This window comes from Monodelphis domestica, chromosome 6 (assembly GCF_027887165.1).
Source record: "Monodelphis domestica isolate mMonDom1 chromosome 6, mMonDom1.pri, whole genome shotgun sequence".
Classification (NCBI taxonomy): domain Eukaryota; kingdom Metazoa; phylum Chordata; class Mammalia; order Didelphimorphia; family Didelphidae; genus Monodelphis; species Monodelphis domestica.
Window position 1 is genome coordinate 123,690,640 of NC_077232.1, and position 25,787 is coordinate 123,716,426.

At 34.5% G+C, this 25,787-nt stretch overlaps 1 protein-coding gene across 5 annotated transcripts in view; it reads left to right on the forward strand.

The window, feature by feature from the left end:
• Positions 1–25,787, forward strand: part of DTHD1 (death domain containing 1) — a 116,407-nt gene that overhangs the window by 69,095 nt on the left and 21,525 nt on the right. For 2 of the 5 annotated variants that reach the window (XM_003341422.4, XM_056802516.1), the window contains exons 4-7: positions 8,951–9,281; positions 12,552–12,731; positions 17,231–17,475; positions 21,726–21,890. In XM_003341422.4, coding sequence (XP_003341470.2) covers positions 8,951–9,281; positions 12,552–12,731; positions 17,231–17,475; positions 21,726–21,890 — 921 coding nt within the window. Of the gene's footprint in view, positions 1–3,753; positions 3,838–8,950; positions 9,282–12,551; positions 12,732–17,230; positions 17,476–21,725; positions 21,891–25,787 lie in introns of all 5 variants that reach the window. The other 3 variants (XM_056802515.1, XM_056802517.1, XM_056802518.1) reach the window with 3 other exon arrangements.

Sequence of the window (25,787 nt, forward strand, 5' to 3'; positions counted from 1 at the left end):
AATTGATGGAAATCCCCTTAATTTCCAATTCTTTGCCACCACAAAGAAAACTGCTATAAAATTTTTGGAACAAATTGGTCCTTTTCCTCTTTCCCTAATCAACTTGGGGAAAAGACCTGACAGTCCCTGTTCCGGTGCTAGTTTCTGTGGGGTGGGCCAGCCTCCCACAGGTGATGGGGTCTTGGAGGTGGGATGGTATGGGAAAAATGATGGATGGGACACAGCTTTTGCATTCAACCCACAGCACAGGTTTCACAGGATAAGCTGCTCTACTTTGGCTGAGGCCTGGCTTTATTTTATATCCTCATGATCACACATCTACTTGGCACACAGTTTTATTCTCAACATACATGTTTCTATGGAACCTAACAACAGACAGGAAGCCTAGGGAGATAGTCAATGAAACATTGTTGCTTAGGGCAGGATCAATGGATAGAATCAACATGACCCAGATATAGGTTAGGGAATTCAGAGCACAGATTTGCAGAAGTTTTTATGTCTACAAAAGAGGGTCCTGTCTAAGTGGATATATAAGAATCCTTAGGTTGAATTTTGTAAGTGGGCTCTCCTGGTAATATCCTGGGGGGATAGAGTGGGACATCTGTTTTAACCCTGCAAGCATGTTGCTTTCATCTATTTTTCCTGGGGCTAAGTAAGAATAATAATCATAGCAATTCCAATTATAAAGGGATGTTAATAATGAAAGTCACTTGGGGGGTTTCAGTGGGTGTTTACAGAATTTTATAAATCTCTGGATGTAATTACAAATTGATTTCCAAAGTGGTTGCATCAGTTCACAGATCCATCAACAGTGCATTAATGCCCCTCTTTTTTCCATATTCCCTTCAACATTTGTCATTTTTCCCCTTTGTCATTTTAGCCAATATGGTGGGTATAAGTGATATCTCATAATTGTTTTTGTTTGCATTTCTTTAATTAGTAGTAATCTGGAGCACTTTTTCATATACTTATATATGATTTTCATTTTTCATCTGAAAATTATCTGTTCATCTTTTGCTCACTTATTAAGAGGGGAATGGCTCTTATTTTTATAAATTTGACAAAATTGACTATATATTTTAGATATGAAACTTCTATCTGAGGAACTTTCTATTCATTCCTGCCCCCCACCCCCCATTTTCCACTTTCCTTCTTATATTAGCAGGGTTTATTTTATTTGTACAAAACTTTTTCAATTTAATATATTTAAAACTATCTATTTTACATTTCACAATGCTTTCTATTGCTTGTTGATTCACAAATTCCTTTCCTATTCATACATCTGGTATGTTCATGGTTTTCATTTATTTATAGTATCTCCTTTTATATCTCGATCATATATCAATTTTGATCTTATGTTAATGAATGGTGTAAGATATTAGTCTATACTTAGTTTCTGCCGAACTAGTTTGCACTTACTCCAGCAATTGTTTTCCAAACAGTGATTTGTTATCCCAAATCCTGGATTTATGGTTTTATCAAATACCAGATTACAATATACTTTTTTTATTCTTATCTATATTTTTTTACTGTTGTTTGTTGTATGTCTGTTTTGTTCCTTTGGTCTTCCTTTCTATTTCTTAGACAATACCAAATAGTTTTGATAATTACTTCTTTATAATGTAATTTAAAATCTCATACTACTAGGCTTCCTTCCTTTGCATTCCCCCAACCCCAATTAATTCCTTTGTATATTCTGTAATTTCATCAGTTGGGCTATAGGTAGATCAATTGATCCAGTATTCCCCAATTACTTCCTAGTTTTTATAAAAGCAAAAGGCATCAATAAAAATATTTTTAAAAGTATACAAGAATGGCATGTGAATATTAAGAAAGAAGACAGGAAAAAATGATTTCTAGGATTAAATAGCCACACCTGGACCACTGTCATTTATTTTGTGACACCAATCCAATCTTACATAATGTGCTAAATTTGTGTCCTGCTAGTCATAGTTTAGGAATATTTGAGAAATGCCCTTTTTTGGAGTTGGGGAGTACAGATATAAATAGCTACACAGTCTTAATAGTGTATGTAACAACAGGACCACAGAATTGGGGACCCCTTTGGTGCACTCATGTAGCTACCACCAAGAGTATTGCCAATAGCTTTTTCTGTACTTCCAAGTGTGGGTGTGAACAATCTGCTGAGCTTTTAGTGCTTCTGCTTTACCAAGAGATATGAGGTTTGTTATAAGGCACTGAACTTCTCTTAAATTTTTTAAGATTTAAGAAAGCAAAAACCAACTCTTATCTGAAGAAGAGTTATAGCTGAGAAGTGACTGGGGATATTGTATGCTATTATATATGTGTTTAATGTTTCTGATTTTACCCATGTTTTATTGATTTATTTAATTTTATCTTAAGTTTATTTCAATAACAAGTTTCTGCATGTTTTCCAGAGTTACATGATTCATGTTGTTTCCCTCCTCTTTTCCAGAGTTGACAAACAATTCCTACTAGGTTATATATATGTAATCACAAAACACAATTTCATATTATTAATTTTTGTAAGAGAATAGTATTTTAAAACCAAAACCCCAAGTCATATGTCCCCTCCCCCTCAAAAGTGATATATCATGTTTCCATCTGCATTTCTACTTCAACAGTTCTTTCTCTAATGGTAGATAGCATTCTTTTCCATAAGACCCTCAGCATTGTCCTGGATCATTTTTTGTTAGCAGTCAATCACATTTGATCATCCCACAATATTTCAGTTACTGTGTATAAAGTCCTCCTGGTTCTGCTTATTTCACTCTGCATCAGTACACATAGGTCTTTCCAGTTCTTTCTGAAATCTCCCTGTTCATCATTCCTTATAGCTCAATAGTATTTCACTGCCATTATATACTTCAATTTGTTCAACCATTCCTCAATTGGAGGGCATTACTTTAATTTCCAATTCTTTGCCACCATAAAAAGCGCAGTTATAAATATTTTTGTACAAACAGGTCCTTTTCCATTTTTAAAAATCTCTTTGGAATACAGATCTAGTAGTGGTATTTGCCATGCTTTTTTATTTTTTATTTTTTTATTAATCCAAGTATTTGAATGGACTTGAAGCTTTGGGGATTTGTGAACAGCATGTAGGATTTACAAAAAATCAGATCTTTTCAGTGTCATTAGGGCATACAAGAAAGTGAAAGAAACAAGACCTGAAAAATCCCCTGCATTTGTGGACAATTTCCCCATGTACTTGATTTTTTTTTAACATTGAACAAAATTAGATATACATATAGTAGGGCTTTTTCCTTTCTAATTCTAAGGTCTGTTTAAGCTAGGACACAAAATTAAAGGAAATATATTTGTGGCATGGAGGTATTCATGTCTTCAGTGGATGGTTGGTATGCAACTTCCCATCATGTTTCTCATAGTTCTGCAAAGATGTAAGGAAACTTTGACCCCAAAGAGTTGTTTGCATGAGGTAGGGTCTTGTTAACTTAACTGAATCAATCAATCAACGAGTATTTATTAGGTTTTGATTATGGCTCCCTGTCTCTGTCTTGAGTCCAGGAGAAACAATGAAAAGCAATGAGTGTCTTTCTCAGTCTAGCCTGGAGATAATCTTTATATATATGTATACATTATATATTTGGGTGTTTATATATAATTACATATTATAATTACATGTTAAATGTAATTACATGTGCACATGTTTAGGTAAATATTATGTGCACCAGGGAAGAAAAACATTTGTAACTAGAGGGCTTAAGAAAAGCTTCTTGTGGAAAGTGAAACTTTATTTCTGACTTGAAGGAAACCAAGGATTTCAAGAGTGGAGAGGAGGGAGTGCATTCCAGAAATGGGAGACAAGAATGAAGATGGGAGATGGAGTATTAGGTATGGAGAAAAATAATATGAATGTGGTTGGATCGATCCTAGCATTTATGAAATTGAAGTAAAGTTCAATAAGCCAAGAAAGGTCAGGTTGGGACAAAATTGTGAAGAACTTTGAATAATTTAGCCAGAAGAATGGATAAATGTTTCTAGAGGCACTGGGAGACCACCGGGGCTTACTGAAAAGAGGCGTGATACAGACATACTGCAAGAAATTCACTCTCTCCACTGAGTGAGGATTATATTGTCCTGGGAGAGCCTGAAGCAGGGAGACCCATTATGAGGCTATTGCAATAGTATAGGAGAGAAATGATGAGGGTTTGTACAAGAGTGGCAGCTGTTCAAAGGAAAGTGATAAATGTTGGAGAGGATATGGCAAAATTGGGAATCTAATACACTGCTGGTGGAGTTGTGTCTAACCATTCTGGAGGGCAATTTGGAAGTAGGTGCAAAGGGCTTTAAAAAAATGCCTACCCTTTGACCCAGCCATATCACTGCTGGGTTTGTACTCCAAAGAGATAATAGGGAAAAAGACTTGTACAAAAAATATTCATAGCTGTGCTCTTTGTGTTGGCAAAAAATTGGAAAACGAGGAGATGCATTTCGATTGGGGAATGGCTGAACAAATTGTGGCATATGTTGGTGATGGAATACTATTGGGCTCAAAGGAATAATGAACTGGAGGAGTTCCATGGAGACTGGAACGACCTCCAGGAATTGATGCAAAGTGAAAGGAGCAGAACCAGGAGAACATTGTACGCAGAGACTGATATACTGTGGTACAATCGAATGTAATGGACTTCTCTACCAGCAGTAATGCAATGACAAAGGACAATTTTGAGGTATTTATGAGAAAGAACACTATCCACATCCAGAGAAAGAACTGTGGGAGCAGAAACACAGAAGAAAAACATAGCTCGATTACATAGTACAATAGGGATGTGATTGGGGTTTTGATGTTAAAAGATCTCTCTACTGTAAATATGAATAACATAGAAATAAGTTTTGAACAATGATACATGTATAACTCAGTGGAACTGCTTGTTGACTTGGGGGGGGAGGATAGAGGAGGAGAGGGAGAATTTTGAATCTTATAACCATGGGAAAATATTGTAAATAAAAATAAAAAAGAGTGGCAACTGTAGGGGTGAAGAGATTGGGGCAGATAGGAGAGGTATTATGAAGAGACAGGAAGACACTGGGGTTTGCTGCAGAAGACTTTCATACTTTTACATTATGTATCTGTGAGTCAAGCCTAACGGACTGGATGCAGCTGTTGTGGTTATTAGGGTCAGCTACATATTTTGTGGTTTGGGGTGTTCTGGCAAGCTTCCTGGAGTACATGCTCAATCAAATGTAATAACAAGAGCAGAGCTTATGTAATGGGTTAGCCAGTGGACATCTAGAGTAATCTCACATTGACTTCCTCCACACACTTATTATATTTGTATTGCTTCCTGCGTGTGCAGGTACTATTTTTGCATTGCATCAATGTCAGTCCAAGGCAAAGAGAGAATTTCCCAGTGTACCTTAGGCAGGAGTTTTAAGGATTCTGAGATGTTCAATGGAGAGTTCTGGAACTCTCAGAGTGTGTTACCTATGTAAATAAACATGCATAAGGTACAGCAAGCTGTGCCAAAATTATATGGGTAATCAGAATGGAGTGATGATTTTTCAAAATTGTTTTTGTTTTTGATTTTCTCTGAGAGGAAATGTGAAATGAAGAGGCTTTGAGAATTTTAAAAGGAGAGGGAATTCATTTTTTTGAGCTAGAAAAGCATTTGACTCCTGGGTAGGGAAAAAAATTGAGTATGGGATCAAGGTGAATATATATAGTTTGGGGAGGTGAAGGAGATTTGAGGTTTATATGAAGGGAAGAAGTTAGGGATCTATGCCATGAAAGAGTTTAGGAGTTTGGGAGATGAGGGAGAGGAATTTAAAGTTATAAGACAGGAAAGGGATCTGGAGGTCTTTGGGTAGAGAGAGATATTGAAGATTGATGAATTCATAATATTCCCTCCCTTCTCAATTTAGGCAAATAAAGTTTCACAGTTGTTTTAATATGTCTCTAATTTGTAAATCATTCGTGGAGGGTCTATGGTAGAACTTGGACAAAAAGCACAGAGCATCAGAAGACATGGATGGGCAATGAATGCCACTTAAGGACAAAATACATATTCACTAAAGTCCAGAAGTATCAAAACAACATTAATGTTATGCTATGAACAGCCATTTATTAATTGCTTACTATGTTCCAAGTTCTATATTACATGCTTTGAACAGAATTGGACTGGACTAGAACTTCCAGTAAGAGAACTCTCTATTCCAGTGTGGATAAGCACTTTTTCTGCTCATGGTCTTAGATATTTTCATTAGGAGTATTGAGGTTAAGTGACTAACCTAGAGTCACACAGCCAATGTAAGTCAGAGACAGGACTTTGAATCTCTATGGAAGGCTTTCTGGCTACTCAAAGTCATTTCTTCCAAGTACTAGTGATAAAAAAAAAAAAGTGAGACAGTCCCTGACCCCAAGGAATTTGCATTATAATAGAGGAGACAACACAGAGGAGTTAGGATAGTGTAGGCTGGGAATATAGGCAGCACAGTTTCAAGATATTCTCCAAAGGGCAAGGTAGCCTGGTTCTAGACTCCTCTTTCAGCTAAAATATAGTGGTACCATATACAATTTGAAAAGGATGTTCTGAAAACCTCATATAAATTCCACTAACTTAAAAAATGTCAAAAGATGCCATATCTAACATGGAAGAAGTAGGCAGCATCACAAAGAGGAGAAGAAAAATTACATTTTCTGGGGTCTGAAAATTGGAAATTGAAACATTCCAGTTTCAGAAGTGAATCAACAAATAAAAAGGACTGTTTTGGATTCACTCATCCTGTGTATATATTACCCATTGACTAGACTCACTCTGATGGGATTTAATAAGCATTTGTCAGTCAAGTCAGAAGCATTTGTTAATTACTGTGTACAAAGAATGGTGCTAGGCACTGTGGATACAAATTAAAAAAAAAAGCAAAAACATTCCTAAATGAGCTCTCGATATAATAAGGGAGACAATATGAGAGCAGTTATATATAAGATGGGTAAACTGGACATAATTTCAGACAGAAGGCACTATTATTAAGGGAGGGAGGATTTGGTTAAAGATGAAAGAAAACAGAATGCTTTTGATAAAATTGAAATTTGAACATGTATTATGAAACAATACCTCTCCTATTATGAAGCCAAGAGTGCTTTTTAAAAGTCATATTATTATATTTCATATTTCAAAATAGTTCAAAGACAGGCCTTAGGAACTCAAACCAACACCACACCCGATAACTCCTTAGGTGTTCCCCATTTAGTGGTTTCCTAGTGACATAATCTTCCAGTATAATCCATTTGGGCTTGCAAATTTTAGATTATGGCTCATCAGCTACCTTAGGCTAAAAAGCCATGTCTTCATAATCTAAAATGTTTAGCAAACAAAGAAACTTTAGGGTGCCTCCATGGATACATCACTTTAAAGAACCTATTCTCTTCAATAGCTCCTAAGAAAGTCACACGCCTAAGTTGAAAAGGCTTGTTATGGACCAGTTCAGTTACTGGGAACTATATTTTAGAGGGCGGAGTTAGGGCTATTGGGCTTTATGCCATGCTGTACGCCTCTTTTAATTTGTTGACCTTGCAATAAGTTTCCTGGAAGAAGTTAACCTTGATATGGCTTCCCAGAGAACATTTTACAAATATGAGAGAGAATCATTCCTGAAGTAACACAAGGCTGACTTCTTTTAGATTTTTTTGATTTAAAATGTTTTTTTTTCTCTTGTGGAATGTCATCAGTACAATCAGCATCAGAAAGCATGGAAATGTAGCAACTGCAATAAAATTTCTTCTCATTCTGAACTATCTTTGTCCATTTGTACCCATAAATACTTCATAGAAGATATATTCGATGTATTTGTGACACTTTGTGGGTAGCAGTACAATACTCAGGATGTCAATTCATTTTCCATTGTTCTCACTGTCACCACATTTTTTTCCTGATAATATATACATGTATACATAAGTACATATATTTATATACATTATACACATATAATATAGTTATATTATATATATATATTTCTATATATATATATATATATATATATATATATATATATATATATATACACACACAAAACAGAGTTTAGAATTAGTTGACCTAAGTTTGAATCTTAACTCTTTTGTTTATTATAGAACTTTGGAAAAATTACTGAACCTTTCTGGATACCAGTTTTCCCATGCTGTAAAATAAAAAAAATTAAACTAGATGACCTCTAATGTTCTTTCCAATTGTAAAATTGAACTGTTATACTTTTATGTTGATGATGGGACTCGAGAGTGTGATTAGTTGGAGGAACTTGGGTTATTTAGCTTTAAGAAGAAAAAAATAGAAAAGAAATAATCTTTCTTTAAATATTTGAAGGTTTCAATTCAGCAAACAATGAGTATCCATTATTTGCAAAGCATTAGAGATAAAAAAATGAAATGAGATTCAGATACAGTGTGACATAGTGTGCTAAACTTGTAGATGGGAAGACTTGAGTTCCTCTCTTGCCTCCCTTTGCTGATTTGTAAAATTAAGCAATTAGTCTAGATGATCTCTACAATCCATTTCATTTTAATTCAATGATCTTTCCAGGAAATTGAGGTGTCAGGTCTATATGGAAGGAACCATGGTAGTGGCATCCACAGAACTAGGAGTGGGGTGTAAGTTTGACTGAGATGTCATTTGGAATAGGGATTAACTTTTGAGTCAAAGGGAAGACAGAGAGGAACAGACTGACTTTTCTAGACAATTAGGGATTTCCAAAACTAGAATAGGCATTATGAATCAGTGATTTCTCCATGACTGGATGGCCACTCCTAAAGAATATTGTGCAGGGGATTCATGCTCTAGGTAGGGGTTGGACTGGATGGTCTTCAGGCCCTTCTAAGTCTCATATTCTACAGTAATTTTCAAGTGTAAATTGTAATATGATAAAAATCACATAATAATTTGTCAAATATATAAGTATACATATGTTAACCAAATTATGCAAAGGAAAAATAAACTATTTTTCCTCCTTACAGATATCTTGTTAGTCCAGTGAATGAGACTGGCCCCAAAGTAGCCTGTTATATTACAGCACCATCATCTATTCTACAAAACCTGACCTGCCAGATAATAAATGATATGAGTTCTTTGGTAGTCAATGATTCTGAAGAGTTGGTCAGCAATGTCATATCTGTTGAGTACTCAGACCATGAGAAGAGAATACCATTTCCAATCAGCATCGCAATCCCATTTAGTGCACGCTACCGGGGAAATTACAGAGATATCATGGTAAAAGTGTCTGATAGAGACCTTCAATCAAGTTACATAAACTCAAGTTCATTGGAAGGCACTCGAGGAAGTCACAAGGTTGGTAAATGCTCAGCTAAGTATCTTTCTCTTATTTTGCCAATTTTCTTAATGCTACTCAAACTGCTAGAAAGGTCTGTTCTTGAAATATAAAGATGATGCTACTGATTATCAATGTTGGACAGGAAATCAATCCATACTTTATGATTTCCCTTAATGTCCAAAGGCACACATTTGAAAGATCCTTTCCCAGAGTTGAGGGTAAAGTTTGATGTCAGTGAACAGAACACAGCTAGCTTTCATATGGAGAGAAAAACAAAAATAAAATAACTATAGTTTAATTACTACTACATTCTCACCAACTAAATGTAAGAGCCACCTTTCATGGTGGTAAAAATAATTTGATTTTTTAATGTAATGGAACACAGAGGCAATTTATTCTAACCATCTCATTTTATAGGTGTATCTTGAGTAAAAGGGAAATCACAAAGTGTGACTACAGCAATATAGATTTCTCATCTAATACAAGTTGTCAGTCAGTTAATCTGTGTTCTATTGACCTTTATGCTTCTTAAATTTTAACATCCTTGGGAACTTAAATTGAAGGATTTTCATTTATACATGCAGGTAATCAAGAGATTTTCTTTTCACTATTTTGTCTTCCCTGAAAAGCAAGGAAGAACACATATCTATATATACATTAAGCTCAAAAAGTATTACAAAATTAATGAAATGTAAGGCTTTCTTTCCCTGCCTTAATATTTAGATTTCTGTCTCCATTTATTTCACTACTTCAGTCTCCTAATTCTGAGATTAGAGATTGTAGAATGATTTTATAAGGTAAAATTTAACATAAGACTCTAATGATAGTCTACAATGGGGAAATGATTCCATTAATAGTCACTAAGCATTCAAATAAATATTTCCTTTGAATTGAGGACTAAAAGAATATAGAGCAAAAATAGTGTTCTTTTATTCTTCTATGGATCTGTGATGTCATATGCAGAGCTACAGAATAGATCACAACATACACCTATGCTCATTTCCTAAGTAGCTTCTGTCCACATTCTCTTAGAGATATTACATGGAGAATCTCCACTCAGTGTGTTAGAAGCCCTTTTCCATTTACACTGTGAGCTTATCAGTTCTATCTCTTTCCAGTTGGGTAGCATTTTTAATCATGAGTCCTTCAGAATTGTCTTGGATCGTTTTATTGGCTAAAGTATCTAAGATTTTCACAGCTGATCATCACAATATTTCTGTTACAATGTACAATAATCTCCTGGTTCTGCTCACTTCACTTTGCATTAATTAATATATGTCTTCTGAGGTTTTTCTGAAAGCATTCTATTTTTCATTTCTTATAGCACAATAACATTCCAGCACAATCACAACTTGTTTATCCATTACTCAATTGATGGGCATCTCCTCAATTTCCAATTCTTTGTTACCACAAAAAGAGTAACTTTAAATACCTTTGTACACATATGTCCTTTTTCTTTGATCTTTTAGGATACAGACCTATTAGTGGTATTGCTGTGTCAAAATGCATTCAGTTTTATAACCTTTTGGGTATATTTCCAAATTATTCACCAGAGTGATTTGGTCAGTTCACAATCCATCAATAGTGCACTAGTATCCCTATTTTCAGGTCTCTTTTAGCATTTATGATTTTATCTTTCTACCATATTAGCCAATTTTATAGATTTGAGGTGATACCTCAGAGTTGTTTTATTTTACAATCAGTATTGAGTTAGAGCCTTTTCTTATATGAATATAGATAGCTTTGATCCCTTCTGAAAACTACCTATTTGTGTCCGCTGACCATTTGTTATTCCCATTTGGGGAATGGTTCTTCTTTTTCTAAAAATTATATTTTTGATAATTATTTTTAATATAATTGGTTTCCTTTATAATCCTATGCATTTTATGGTATAATTTAAATTTATTCTTCTGAGAAGGAGTGCAACAGCTTCACTAGACTCCTAGAAGGGACTATGACATGAGATTATGAACTCCTATCAGGACTTGTGCAGTCTATGTGTTAGTACTCCTTTTAATGGCTGGAATAGCCTCCTCCTTTTATGACAATTCATTTCCTAAATGATATATTTTCTGCCGCCTCTTCTGCACATAGTTATTAGAATAGATAATATGAGGAAGTGAAATATTCTTTTAAAATGTTTCTGGATTACATGCCAATACAATTTTTAATATTCATTTTCTAACATCTTGCAACCCATATTTTCTCCCTCCCTTCCGCCACTCCCCACGATATTTTCCAAGGATATATCATCTCCTTGCTGGCTTCTTCTAGAGGTGTCTCTATTTTGAGTGAGGAAGATGGCGATATGGAATATGGAGATATCATAAATAATCATTATGAGTGAGATATTTTGGTATTAGTTATATGCGCAGTGTTCCTTGTCTGATTAATTTTAGTGGTTGAAAAATATATTCAAAGTAAATCAGTTACACTTGAAAATTTGAATAAAAAGGGAACACAAGAGTGTCCTTTCCAAATATAAGTAGTGCTTCCACAGAGTAGAGAATTAGAGAAAATGAGCTTAACTGAAAAAATTCAATGTAGAAAAAAAGAAATATTAATATTAGGAATGTTATCACATCTAAATACACTCTTTGTGAATATGATGGAATCTTAGTGCATTGAGATCTATAAGGGTAAGGTAAAAATGATCAGTTATGAATGGTTCCGGAAGGGACTTGGACTTCATGAAATTCCTTCCAACTTTAGGACCCCTACAATGCCTGGAGCTGCACCATAAATGCTGCTCTGCTGTTTTTTTCCCTCTTTCTTCTATGGGTACCAAGGATATATGATTAAAGTCGAATGTAAATTTATCCTGACATATATTTTCTTATATAGTTGATAGAAAGTTGACTTTGGAGTCAAAAAGATCTGGAGTTTAAGCCCAACCTCTGAAACATACTAGCTTCCTGACCCTGGAAAATTCAGTTAACTTTTCTTTGCTCCAAACAATTCTCTAAGGTTTGAAATTTCAGCCAATGTACCTATTTGTATTAGTAGTATACACATTTTTTTTAGAAGCAGACTGCAATCCTGGTGAAATTATAGATTTAGTTTAAAAATTTTTTCCCAGTAACATATTCAAATTCAACAAAAAACAAAAGCAAAAATAAACTCTGAATAGGCTGAGTCTCTTTTCATTTCAAGGAAATTTCTGGACCACGTTGAAACGAAACTTTTCCAACTAATTATAGAATATGTAAAATACATTTTTGATAGCCTATCCTTAATACAAATCCATGCCAGGTGAAATGCAAGCCTATATTTATTTTCTATGCTAGGGGACCTGGGCTGAAGTGAAGGTTTATAAGCTTGGCATCTTCTCTGTGGTGTCATGCCTGAAGAAAGAATCCTTCATGGTTCCGAAGAAAGGCCTTTCCCTAAAGCTCAGCATGGATCCCCGGATCTCGTTAAGTTACCCCTCTGGAGTTTTCACCTCTTCAGTTCTTGTACAATTAAAGGTAAATAAACACTAGAGTGAGTTACCTTTCCATTCAGTGCGGCCCATTTAAAACCAGCATTTGTTAAGTGCCAACTTTTTGTTCAGGTGAAAGGAATGCTAAGATGTGAAGAAATAGCTCTTGACTTTAAGGAGCTACGTGAGGAGTAAGGAGAGATGTGGACACAGATAAGGGCATATACAAAGCTAATGTAATGTTCGGAGAAGGGAGAGCAGTAATAACTAGCAGAATGTGTCATCTGTAGGAGATAGCACCTAAAAAAAGAGTTAGGAATTCTGAGAAACAGAGGAGGGAGCATCAAAGAACATGGGAGATGGGTTTTGCAAAGGTAGAAATGAGAGATGGAATGTCATGTATGGATAACAGAAAAAGCAAAAATCTCACTGGAAAAAGATGGGTTGGGAGAATCTACATAGCATCATGAATTTGGGACTTGAAGGGACCTTTCAGTTCGCTGGACCAACCTCCTAATTTTTTAAAGATAAAAATTGAGAACTCCAGAGATAAAATGACTTGTCAAGGTTATACAGGTAGAAATAGCAGCCCTGGGATTTGAACCTAGGTCTTAGGGACCAAATGTCCATTGTTCCATATTACTAGTTATAAATGTCAAACAGAGAAGTCAAACAGAGAAGTAGATCCTGAAGCTTCTTGAGCAGGAAAGGTCAGACTTATGCTTTAGGAATCTCATTTTGATAGCTGTGTAGTAGAGGTTATCAGATAGGGGAAGTGTTGGGAACAGTAAGATCAGTTAGCAGGCTATTAACCAGAGTTCAGACAAGAAGTGGGACAGGCTTGACCTAGAAGAGTAGTAGCTAAGTGTCATAGTGCTAGTCTGGGAGACAGGAAGACTGATTAATGTGACCCTGGGCAAATCACTTAACTTTTATCTGCCTTGGTTTCCTCAGCTGTAAAATGGGAATGATAATGCTACTTCCTTCCCAGAGACAAGGTGAGGTTCAAATGAGACAATATTTTATAAAACGCTTAGCATACAATGAGCACTTGATAAATGCTTCTCTTCTAAATCCCTCCACCCCTATTTCACCCCCTATTTGGACAGAAGAGGATATATAGCAAAGCTTTCATAGAAGTAGAAACCTAATGACATAGCAACTGAAAATTTGATAAATGGGTGAATGAGATGTAATATTTAAAATAATATTAAGTGGATTATTCTGATAAAATACTAACAATTCCTGAGATTTATGCAATATCATATTTTGTAAAGAATTCTGTAACTATTATTTCATTTGATTCTTATAGGTAGTACAAGTATGACTCTTCCATTTTATAGAACAGGAAACTGAGGTTTATAAAGATTAAATGCAATATTTAAAATAATATGACATGGATTTTAACAACTCAGAATGATATAACCTGATTTTTTATGGATATTTTAACCTAAAGTTTAATGGAAGCTAAACTAATCATATTTTTTAGTGTTTCTTGATTATTATAATTTTTAAAAATTTTATTATTTATTTATTTTTAACAAGTTCTGAATTCTCCCCTCTTTAGTCCCTTCTGCTCCCCCCACACCATTGAGAAGGGAAGCAATATAATATTGCTGTGAAATCATGTATAACATTTCTATATTAGCTATGTGGCAGATGAAAATAAAGTTCAAAATTATACATCAATTTGCACTCAGAGTTCATCAATTCTTACTTTAAAGGTGGATAACATTTTTCATCAGAAATCTTTTGGAATTGTTTTGGGTCATTATATTGATCAGAATAGCTAAGTTTTCCACAGTTGATTATCATTACAATATTGCTATTACCATATTCATGTACAACATTCTCTTGTTTCCGCTCTTTTTGTTTTCTATTTCTTACAGTTACCTTGTTTGCCATTTTTTATAGCACGATTATGCTCCATTACAACCATATACAACAATTTGTTCATCTATTCATGTATTAATGGACATCACCTCAATTTTTAGTTTTATCATTATATAGTATCCTATATAACTTGGAAGGTTCTGTAATAAAAAGCTATCACAGGCTTAAAGATTTCAATGATTCTTCTGCATCTTCTAAAATTATAGCTCGTGTACCTCCCACTAATGTGTTTGCCTTTAATGATTAGCCAAAGGATTTTTTAAAAGAAGGAAAGACATTTCATAAAATAATATGATAAGAAATGTAGCAACAAAACATTTCTCACATAAAATGTGAATTCTCTGTTCTAGGAGCACACCTATCATTAGGAAGGGTGACATAAGATATATGCATGAAGGCACACACACACACACACACAGTTAGGATTTGCATTTGGAGGAGTACATAGATATTCATGGTAAACAATTTGAGGGGCACATCACACTTCTGGCACTACAAGACTGCTCCTAGTTATATCACTGTGATGGCAACCAGGTCTGTTCCGCAGCCTGCTTGGTCTTATAATGTTTGTTCTACTAAGCTTATATGGGCAACAGGTCATCATAATCCATTTCTGCTGTGCTTTGTTGGTCACTGCTGAGATGCACATGGACATCTTCCTAGAAGCTGCACTGCTGGACACTCACAGCCTCTAGCTTCTGAATCACCTGAAATTTTTGGATATATTTTCTTCAAGGAGAAACTGGATGCTTCCATCATACTCTTTCATCCTAAAGAATATTTGTCTTCTTGTTATAGCTCTTTTGCAAAAAGTAAAAACCATTTTAAATTACTTAAACCTGATTAGCATAATTAAAGTCCAAATTGTGAGCAACCAGCTAGTAAAATGGAAGAATCTGAAAATTTGGCTTGGTTTATATGTTACACAAATACATCACTATTAATAAGTAGATTGTTAGATGAATATGAAATGCCTTTCTAACCCTCACTGTTATGCTTTTAGGCAGTACTACTCCTAAATCACAAGACATTCTTTTTAAAAACTAAATGCAGGAAGTCATGAGCAGGCCAATTTAAAAAAATGCAAAAGAACTACATGGGATAATGAATAGAGAAATGAGTAGAACTAAAAGAACATTATACATACCTACAGATTTAATACATGAAGAATAAGTTGTGAATATTATCTCTGGAGAATGAACTGAAAAATGAAAACATGAAAGATGTAATTTATACATATGAATATGTATACTCCAATAATGTGGAAAGATAAAAAGAAAGCAATATTTGTTTACTATTGTTTATTTTCTTTCTGTTAATTCTTGCATGCACCTGATTTACATAGATTTTAAGGAAAAACATTTACATAGATTTGAAATAGAAAAATTGACTAATTTTACTACTACATTAGGAGAGGGATTTTTATTTTGTAAAGGATAGTTTATATTCAAGACTGCATAGATGGAATTTTAATTTGAATGACATATATTCTTTCTCATTGGAATGCAGATTATTTTAGGGTAGAAATTGTATTGTTCCTTTGTGGTAGGTACTTAATGTATGCTTGCTGAAGTGGTGAAATTCAATATATCAAATAAAATTTTCATTAAAGGAAAAAAGCTAGACATTATATATAGGAAAAGTATTATTCATTGTTAGCATATCTCTATTAATTTTGCACATACTTAAAAATTATCATTCACTAATGGAGTTGGAGGGGGTAGATCCTCAGTGCAAGTACTAATAATTATCCTGAGAATGATCTTGGAAGAAGCTACCATTATAGTTGAAGTTGGAACTGGGATTAGGAAGATCACACATTAGGGTTTCTTGGAAAAGTTAAATGGAAAATATTAACTCTTAACTTGAAAACTGAAAAGCATTTAATATACACAAATACAAGTACATCCTTTACTTATGAAGGCAATCTCCCAAAGTAGGGGTTGCACTGGTATTTTTGGTATACAATGAGGCTAACCAAGTGTCAAAGAGGATTTGGAGGATTGTGTGGAGATTTTGAAGATGTTGAGGAATCTAGCTGCCCCCTTTAAACTGCCTCTACCTTTGGAATATAATATAGCTGTCCCTATCCAGTCATGCATTGAAAAATCTGGAAATCTTTTTTTTACTCCAGTTTTCTATAGATGAATACATACTCAACAGCACCCATACATACCTCTCACCAGAGAACCAATAGTAATTTTTAAAAAATTTATCAGAGACACCAGCATTGAATTGCTCTGTTATGAGAGGTTTATAAAACAGAATATCACTGTAGGAGAGTCATCTGAGAGAGGTATAATCTGGAAATTACAGGGATTGTGAGGGAAACAACAGAGCAGTCAACTGACATCCTATTAAGAAGAAATGGTACTATTAATTTGGTTACTGTTCTCAGAGCAAGAATTGGAAAGGTGGAGAGTCCCTACGTGATGTGTATGGCTTACTGGCAAAAATGACTTGACTGAAAATAAATTAGAGGAAGATGTTATGGTAACTGTTGTCATAAAAGTCTTGATTTATTACATGAAACAATAGTGACAAAACCATATTCTATAACACATTACGAAAAATAGCTCAGAAAATTGTACTTTGCTTCTAACAAAAATTAATTAACGAGAATTAATTCTTTTTTTCTCCTAATTTGTTTAGGTCCAGCCAATAGATCCTTCACTATTGTCAACATTAAAAACTAAACAAGATATTTATTATTCAGTAGTATCAACTAGTCCTTTAATCCATCTTCAACAACCATCAACACATCCTTTTCATAAACCAGTCACTATCATCCTGCCCTGTTCTCCAAATACAGAAAGAAAAACTCCTGGTGCTGAGATAGAACATAAAAGGGCAAGTACTGCTACTTTTAGAAAGATCACAACATCCTACCACATCCGGTGAGTAAGATCTTCACATGTTAATCTGACATATCAAAAAAGGATGAGAGAGACAGCCTGCCACAGCAGAGAGAGAAGATCAACATCAGAGTCAGGAAAACTCAAGTTCAACTCTTGCCTGTAACATCTAATAGTTGTGAGATGCTGGGGAAGTCATTTAACCTTGAAGAGCACCCGTCAACTTTCTAAGCTATAAATTAGAGATTAGTTGCTAATGTGATTGGGAGAATTTCTAGATCAGGTGTTCCCCATTCTCATAATGAAATCATAGGTCTGGATAAAAAAGAAGATGAATTCATAACAAAGTAGCTTAAATGATTGACTAAAGAACCATTGTGGGGAAATATTTCTATTGTGTTAGTCTAAAATACTTTCCCCAAGAAAATGAATATTTATTATATTATGTATCCCCAAGTATAATAATATGGATACATGGTGTCAGAATATACTATTCTGCTCTAATCACTGGATTAGGTAACATGGGATGTGTAAGAGAATTAGAAAACATAGTATCTGTTTTTTAAAATGATTGCAGCCTAATTTATCATAAATTTGGCTGTATTTTTAGTGACAATATTTTGTGAGGTAGATTACACTGATGTTTAGGTTGACCTAAACTTTTTTTGCTATGAAATTTAGATTTCAACTTATAAATTCACATTTAAACACCCCCCATTTATTTTTTATTCCCTTTTAAGCCCAAACCAACTTTATACTAGCACAGATAAAACAGGAAAAAAGAAAGATTTGGCTCCTACTCAGACAAGAATGATTTACAAACAATTGTAATCTGTAAAATTAATGAGTTGGATTAGTATGCTTCTAATGTCCCTTCTAGCTTGAAATTTATGAGCTAATCATCTACACTGAGCTAATGTGTTGAACTATCTTTATAAACAAAATTTAAACCATTAAACTTGATTATTATGATTGAAGAGCAAAGGGTAAGCAACCTGCTAGAGAAATTTACAAATATAAAAATTTGATGTAGCTCATATGTTACATCAATACATCATTATTTACAACAAAGTTCTTAGACAATTTAGAATACTCTCTTTAATATTTTAGTTGGAACTACACTTAAGCCGTGCATAATATTTTAAATAGCTAATAATAATAGTTAAGGTTTGTAAAAGGCTTTATAAATATTATTTGATCCTCCCAACAACTCTTGGAGTTAGGTGCTATTATTATCTACATTTCAAAAATGAGGAAATTGAATCAGACAGATTAAGTGACTTGCCAAGATTCCACCTTTCTGACTCCAAGTCCAACACTGCTTACCTTGTTGCCAGTATATTATATAGTATAGTATCTATATCATACATAGGAAAAATAAGAAAAATATAAGAATATTTAATATTTCACTTTTAGCCTATATAAATTGCTCTCCATGAATATTTAATGTCATTCAATGATGTCATTAGGAGAAAAGGGCTAATTTATTAAATGAAATCCATTTGAGGCTAAGGAATAGGATATTTTAAAGTGAAAGTAAAAATGCATTTATCACACAGAAGTGTATTTTTAAAATGATGTTATTTCTTTTAGTTTCATTGTCCTGATACTAAAATCAAAATGTTTAGAGAGGCAACCTGAAGGAAGATGTTTTGTATTTGAGAAAGAGATATAAGTCCATGAAAGTTTACTTAGTCAAGCATGACTTCTCTGAAGTGAACTATATTTCCTTGGATACCATAATGAGCACTTGTTTCTTCTTGGAAAGATAGTTTCTAAGTTTCACATCAAACTACATGAAGTAAATAGAAGCCAGCCCTCTCCCACTCTAAGATAATGACTTAGTTCTGCGGGAGCCACATGGGCTGCTGATCCAACTTGACAAGAGTCTAGAAATTCAGCCCTAATCCAAGGAAACTAAGGAAGGACGGTTTATTCTCACATCCACAGGGCTCCTTCTTTTAGCCCAGTATTCCTGGGAAATTGGATGGTTCTATGGATGCTCTTGAATTCTGAAATAATTCTAGGGGAACAACTTCCTAGGTGGGAGGTTGAATCCTGAAATTACATTTCGAGATCTGGAATAAACGCTATCAAAGCAGGCTTCATTTGGGGTAACAGTCAATTTGGTACGATGGAGAGAATGCTCACTTAGGAGTGGGGTCCTACTTCTAATGTTTATTATGTGTATAACTTTGGGAAAGGCATTTAACTATTTTTTCCTTTACTATCTTCATTTATAAAATGGTGTTGTAGTGTATGATCTCTTGAGGCCTTATCTAAACTCAAGATCCATCTATATTGATCTGTCCAGACATTTGCTTCAAGGACCTTGGTGTCATGTCATTTCTCTCCTCAAAAATCATCAATGGCTCCCTATTGCATTTGGAAAAATGTAAATTCCCCAAATTGGTAGTGAAGACCATCCACAATTTGGTTCTAACCTACCTTTCCAAGTTTCATGTTTCTCACATTATTTCTCTTCATGCACTTTGTATTATACCTAGAGAAATTACTTACCAACTTCAGTTCTCCTCCTTTTCTCTATCTTTGGATCTTTGATCACATCATCCCCTGTGCTTGGAATGTACCCTCCCTCTAATACTATACTTCCCATCTCTGCCTCTTAAAATCATTCTCTTCCTCAAAGTTGAGTTCAAACATCGCTTCCTTTAGAGGAACTTCCCTGATTTCCTAGTCTGAAAACAATTTCTTCATATTTTGCACAGCACATCATCTGGGCCTTTCCTTTGAATTTATTCTATTCTGCCTTATATCATAGATATTTATGCACATGTCATCTTTCTAGTAGTTTATGAAATCTTTAGGTGTAGGGACTCTTTTATTTCATTATTGTATCCTGAGGCTAGTGAACACACTAGTAATATTAGAAATATCTTTTAAATACAACTGAAGAAAACTAAACATTGGAATATTATGAAGGCAATATGGCATAGTGATGGAGAGCTGGTCTTGTAGTGATGAATACCTGGGTTCATGTGCCATCTCTTACACATTCTGACTGTGTGACCCTTGATGTGAGTCACTTAACCTTTCAGTATTTTAAGCAACACTTTAAAAATTTTTTATTTAAGTGATTAATTAAGAAAATTTTTCCATGGTCACATGATTCATGTTTTTTCTCTCCTCTCCTCCTACCCCTTCCCATAGCCAATGCATAATTCTACTGTGTTTTACATGTGTCATTGATCAAGACCTATTTCCATATTACTGATATTTGCACTAGGGTGATCACTTCAAGTTTACATCCCCAATCACATCCCCATTGATCCACGTGATCAAGCAGTTGTTTTTCTTCTATGTTTCTGTTCCCACAGTTCTTCCTCTGGATGTGGATAGTGCTCTTTCTTGTAAATCCCTCAGAATTGTCCTGGATCTTTGCATTGCTGCTAGTAGAGAAGTCCATTATGTTTGACTGGGCCATAATATATCAGTCTCTGTATACAATGTTCTCCTGGTTCTGCTCCTTTCACTCTGCATCAATTCCTGGAGGTCATTTCAGTTCACATGGAATTCCTTCAGTTCATTATTCCTTTGAGCACAATAGTATTCCATCACCAACATATACCACAATTTGTTCAGCCATTCCCCAATCGAAAGGCATCCCCTCATTTTTGAAATTTTTGGCCACCACAGAGAGTGCAGCTATGAATATTCTTGTACAGGTCTTTTTCCTTATTATCTCTTTGGGATATAAACCCAGCAGTGCTATGGCTGAATCAAAGGGCAGACAGTCTTTTATCGCCCTTTGGGCATAGTTCCAGATTGTTAGGCAACAATTTGTGACAGGAGTTCTTGATCTTTTTTGTGTTATGGACCCCAATGGATAATACTCAGAACAATGTTTTTAAATGCCTAAAACAAAGTACATAGAATTGCAAAGGAAACCAATAAAATTGAAATAAAGTTGTATTATTTTTCTGTCCAAGTTCACAGTTACTTTAAAATCTATCCATGAAGCCCAGGTATCTATAGATATCAAGTTAAGAATCTCTGCTCTGACATACTATGCTTAAGAGAAAGTACTAACCTATTTTGGGGATGTATGGAATTTCTTCATCTAGGAATGCTCCATAGCAGGGAATTCAAAGTCTCTTTCCACCCCATTGATACTACTACCAAGGGAAATGAGAATTGGGCTGAAGGGACTAGTTTTATTTTTCACAATTCTGGACTACCCAAGCAGATCCTTTAATGTTTTTTAATATCTCTGATAAGTATGATTTAATCTATATCCATGTCACTAATTTCTTTGTGTTCCCTTTATATAGGACAAAGAGTGCTTCTATAAGAAAACCTGGAGACAATGTCAGTGAGTCATTGAAACTACTGGGTTTCAGAAGCAGAGAGGGAAGTTGGTTTGTCCTCGATGATGCTGTTGTGAGAAATGTGCAGAGTGGAATTGTATCATTTGAATTGAATGAACATTTAGACAGGTAAAACATAAGGTTTTCAATGTCTTAGCTCTTGATGGGCCATAATTTATGTTTACAGATGCAGAAATTCTGAGATGAGGATCATTATTCAAGAAGTGGCACTACTGAAGAATCATTTAGACTGCATTGAAAATGCAAACCAGGGTGAGCAAATTGATGTGTAGGTGATATAAGGTATTGCTCCCCTTCACAGTAGTTTCACAAAAGATGAGCTCAAAAACTAATCTGATCTTATCTCGACAGTTCTAATACTCTGTGTAGCTTCAATATAATTCTATGATAATATCTCCATTCCTGAAAGTTCCATAAAGATTATGAGAAAGCCGTTTATTTTATGTTCATCAAATGACTATGTTTATGGAGACTAGATTTTGTTTTTTCAGGAGTGTTTTCATTTTCTTTTCTCATTTCAAAGCACTGCAGCTGATCTAATTATGAGAAAGGGTTTTTTTTAGATGTCTTAGGGATCCATGAAGATATTAGAAGGGCATAAAAAGATGAAAACCATATGAATAAGAATCTATTTGAATGCAGATATACATATATACAAAAATGTATGTGTGCAATCATTAAACTCTATCAATGGGTGGATACTGGAATTTTAAAAATATTTGGTAACATCAGCATTGTGCTTCAGATAACTATGGAGAAAGCTATCTAAAACGTGACTTACATAAGTGAACATTGTTGATAATTATTATGTAGTAGAGTAAGAGACTTCCTAGGGTTTTACTGGGATGAAGAGATCTCTGGAGAGGAAACTCCCTTTATCAATGCATGTTGGCACCTTTTTTTGCAACTTTTATCTTGAGAGATTTCCCTAAAGAACATACAAGTTAAGTGAGTTGCCCAGGGTCACACAGTAAGTATGTTTCAGAAGTGGGTGATGAGTCTTAGTCTTTCTACAATATACCATGATGATTCTCATTATTACATGGTGCTTGGACAAAATTGCTGGGATTTTTTCTGAACTAAAAGATCTTATATGAATTGAAGTAGATAGAATTTAATAACTACTGAAGATTCAGATGTTCATGGATTTTATATATTTAAAGTTTAGATTCACTGTTTTACTACAGGGCAGAGAACAATATGCTACCTTTGATCTTTTTACATAAAACTAATTTTTTCACTAGGCAAATTTAAAATGTTAAATTTTTAACTGATTTAAAGTGTGATTTTTTTCTTATGTTATATGTATATTAGATATTTCAATTAAACATGTAATTATCTCTTGTTTATGATAACTTCTATATTACTCAGTATACAATATCACACAAAGTACACTGAATGAACAAATTCCTTCACTGAAAACTCCCAGATCAAGAGTTCTTTATATATTTATATATATATGATACATAATATTAATATATATATATTTAAGACCATTTTAAAGATCCGAGATTATATATATATTAGGCAATGGGGGTCAAATGACTTGCCCAGGGTCACATAGCTAGGAAGTGTCTGAGTCCAGTTTTGAACCTAGGACCTCCCGTCTCTAGGCCTGGATCTTAATCCACTGAGCCACCCAGCTGCCCTCTCATAAAAATATTTTAATAATAATATTTCAGTATAATTGGTTTCCTGATTCTGAGAAGGCATCAGTGGGCTTAACTAGACTTTCCAAAGGGGTCCAAGTTACACCAAAAATGATTAATAACCTCTGTTCTAGAAAGTGTGTATTACTATACTACTTTCCATTTTTTCACTGTTCATTCACTTCTCAAGACTGTATAATCAGCAATTGTATAATCCAGCACTTAAACAATTCAATTCAACAAACATTTATTATGCATCTAGTATGTATAAGATACTGTGCTAGGGACTGAAGAAATAAAGACAAAAACATACAATTGTTCTTGACCTCAAGGAAGACCACACACTGGGGGAGGACACAACATGCAAGCAAATAAGGAAATATAAACTAATTTGAGACAGATAAGAGCATTAACCAGGAGAATAAGCAAGGACTTCCATAGAAAGAGTCCTTGAGATTGAGCTTTAAAGCAAGTCCTGGATTCCAAGAGATATAAGGGAAAATAAAAGACATTTCATGCTGAAACACAAAAATGGGAGATGCCAATTGTAGTACCAGCAGATAGACCAGTTTGACTGGAAAATCAAGCACTGGAAAGGGAGTAATTTGTAGTAACTCTGGAAAAGTTGACTGGAGCTTATTGTAAAGGACATTATATAGGTCAGGATGAGGATTTTGTATTTTATTCTAAATGCAATAGGGAACCCTTGAAGACTTTTTGAGAAGAGAAGTAATTCAGCCAGAGCTTTTCTTTCATGAGATTATTTTGGAAGCAGGATGAGGGATAGATAGATAGAATGGAAAGGAGAGAAGCTGTAAGCAAGGAGACCAATGCACAATCTATTATAATAGTCTAGCTAATAAATGATAAGATTCTGAAAGAGGATGATGGTTATATGAATTGAGAGAACAGAATCAATTTATGAGGTATTTTGGAGATGGAATGAATAAGATCTGGCAAAGGGTTAGCTGAAGGAGAGGAAAGAATCAAGGATGCCTCTAAGATTATAAAACTAGATGACCTGTGAAGTTGAATTTCTTTAAATTATAAGGTGAATAGAAAGAGTATACCTGTGTGTGCTCGGAATTGAGGAATGGTGCCCTTCCATTAAAGCTCATCATGTCTTTCTGGAAGGAGGTTGCCCAACTTCCTCTAGATGTACCGGCAACAAGTATGGTACGCTGTACCTTTTCTAAGGATGGAGCTCTTGGCCAAACATTACATGTGTTCACAGTGCTATATTATAGTGCTAATCTTCTCTTTCCCTGGCCCCTTTGTCTCTTATTTTTTCCTCATTTTTCCTCCAGTGTCACTCTGATTCTCTGTCATACTCTTATCTTTATCTGTTAACTCCTCAAAGCCTTTACTTTGCCCACTATCAAACTGGGTCAAAGTGACTTTTCCTTTCTCAAGTATTTTTTAAATCTTCCTTTGCCTTTATTTTCTTGCCTTTACTTCACTCTCATTGTTTCATAGTTAATTGTATGTTTGTTCCCCCTTCTCCATTCAACTAGAAGATCCTTGAGAGCAGAATCTTTAACAACAACAATAAACATTTGTATCGTTCTTGTCTTTGTATCCCCAGAATCTGACATAGTATCTTGCATATATTAGTTGCTTAATAAATTTTTATTTAAGTGAATTGATTTGAAATAATTATTTTCACATACTTAAAACTTATCTATCTTGAAAAGACTTAAAGGACCAACCCTGCTGCTGACACTCTTCCTATTCTGCCCCCTTTTCCTTTCATTTTACTCTCAAGTTTGTCACATAAGTTTTCTTCATCAGCTGTTTTCATTTCCTATTCTGTATTTCTTAAGCTTGTTCCTTAATGTACAGCCAGCTTTGCTAATGAGTTCCTACTTTCCTTACTTTACTAATACATCTTTCTCAGGTGAAACCTCAAATGTGATGTTCTTTTCTTAGTCCCATGACTTCTTGATTGACTCCTTTTCAATAACTAATACTATTGGCTACTTCCTCCTTCTTCGAAGTCTATCCTAAGTTAGTTCTGGCACTATTTGTGATAATCTACTTCTAGGTATTTAAACTACTATTACTAGGTGTTTGAACCTACATTTACCAGGTGTTCTTGCACTTTCTGCCCTCTAAATTTAGGCATCCATCAAGGCTCTGTCCTTCATCAGTTCTTTCTCTACATTTCATTTTCCAAAAAACTCATCTGCTTTTATAATTTAAACTCCTGCCTCTCTAGGAGAGGTCCACTGTTAGAAAAATGTCTAGCCTTCCTCTCTTCCAAGCTCCAGTTCCACATTTTCAGCTGCTCATGTATATTTTCTCTTCAATATCCTGCGATCATCTCATAATCAACATGTCTAAAAATGAACTCATC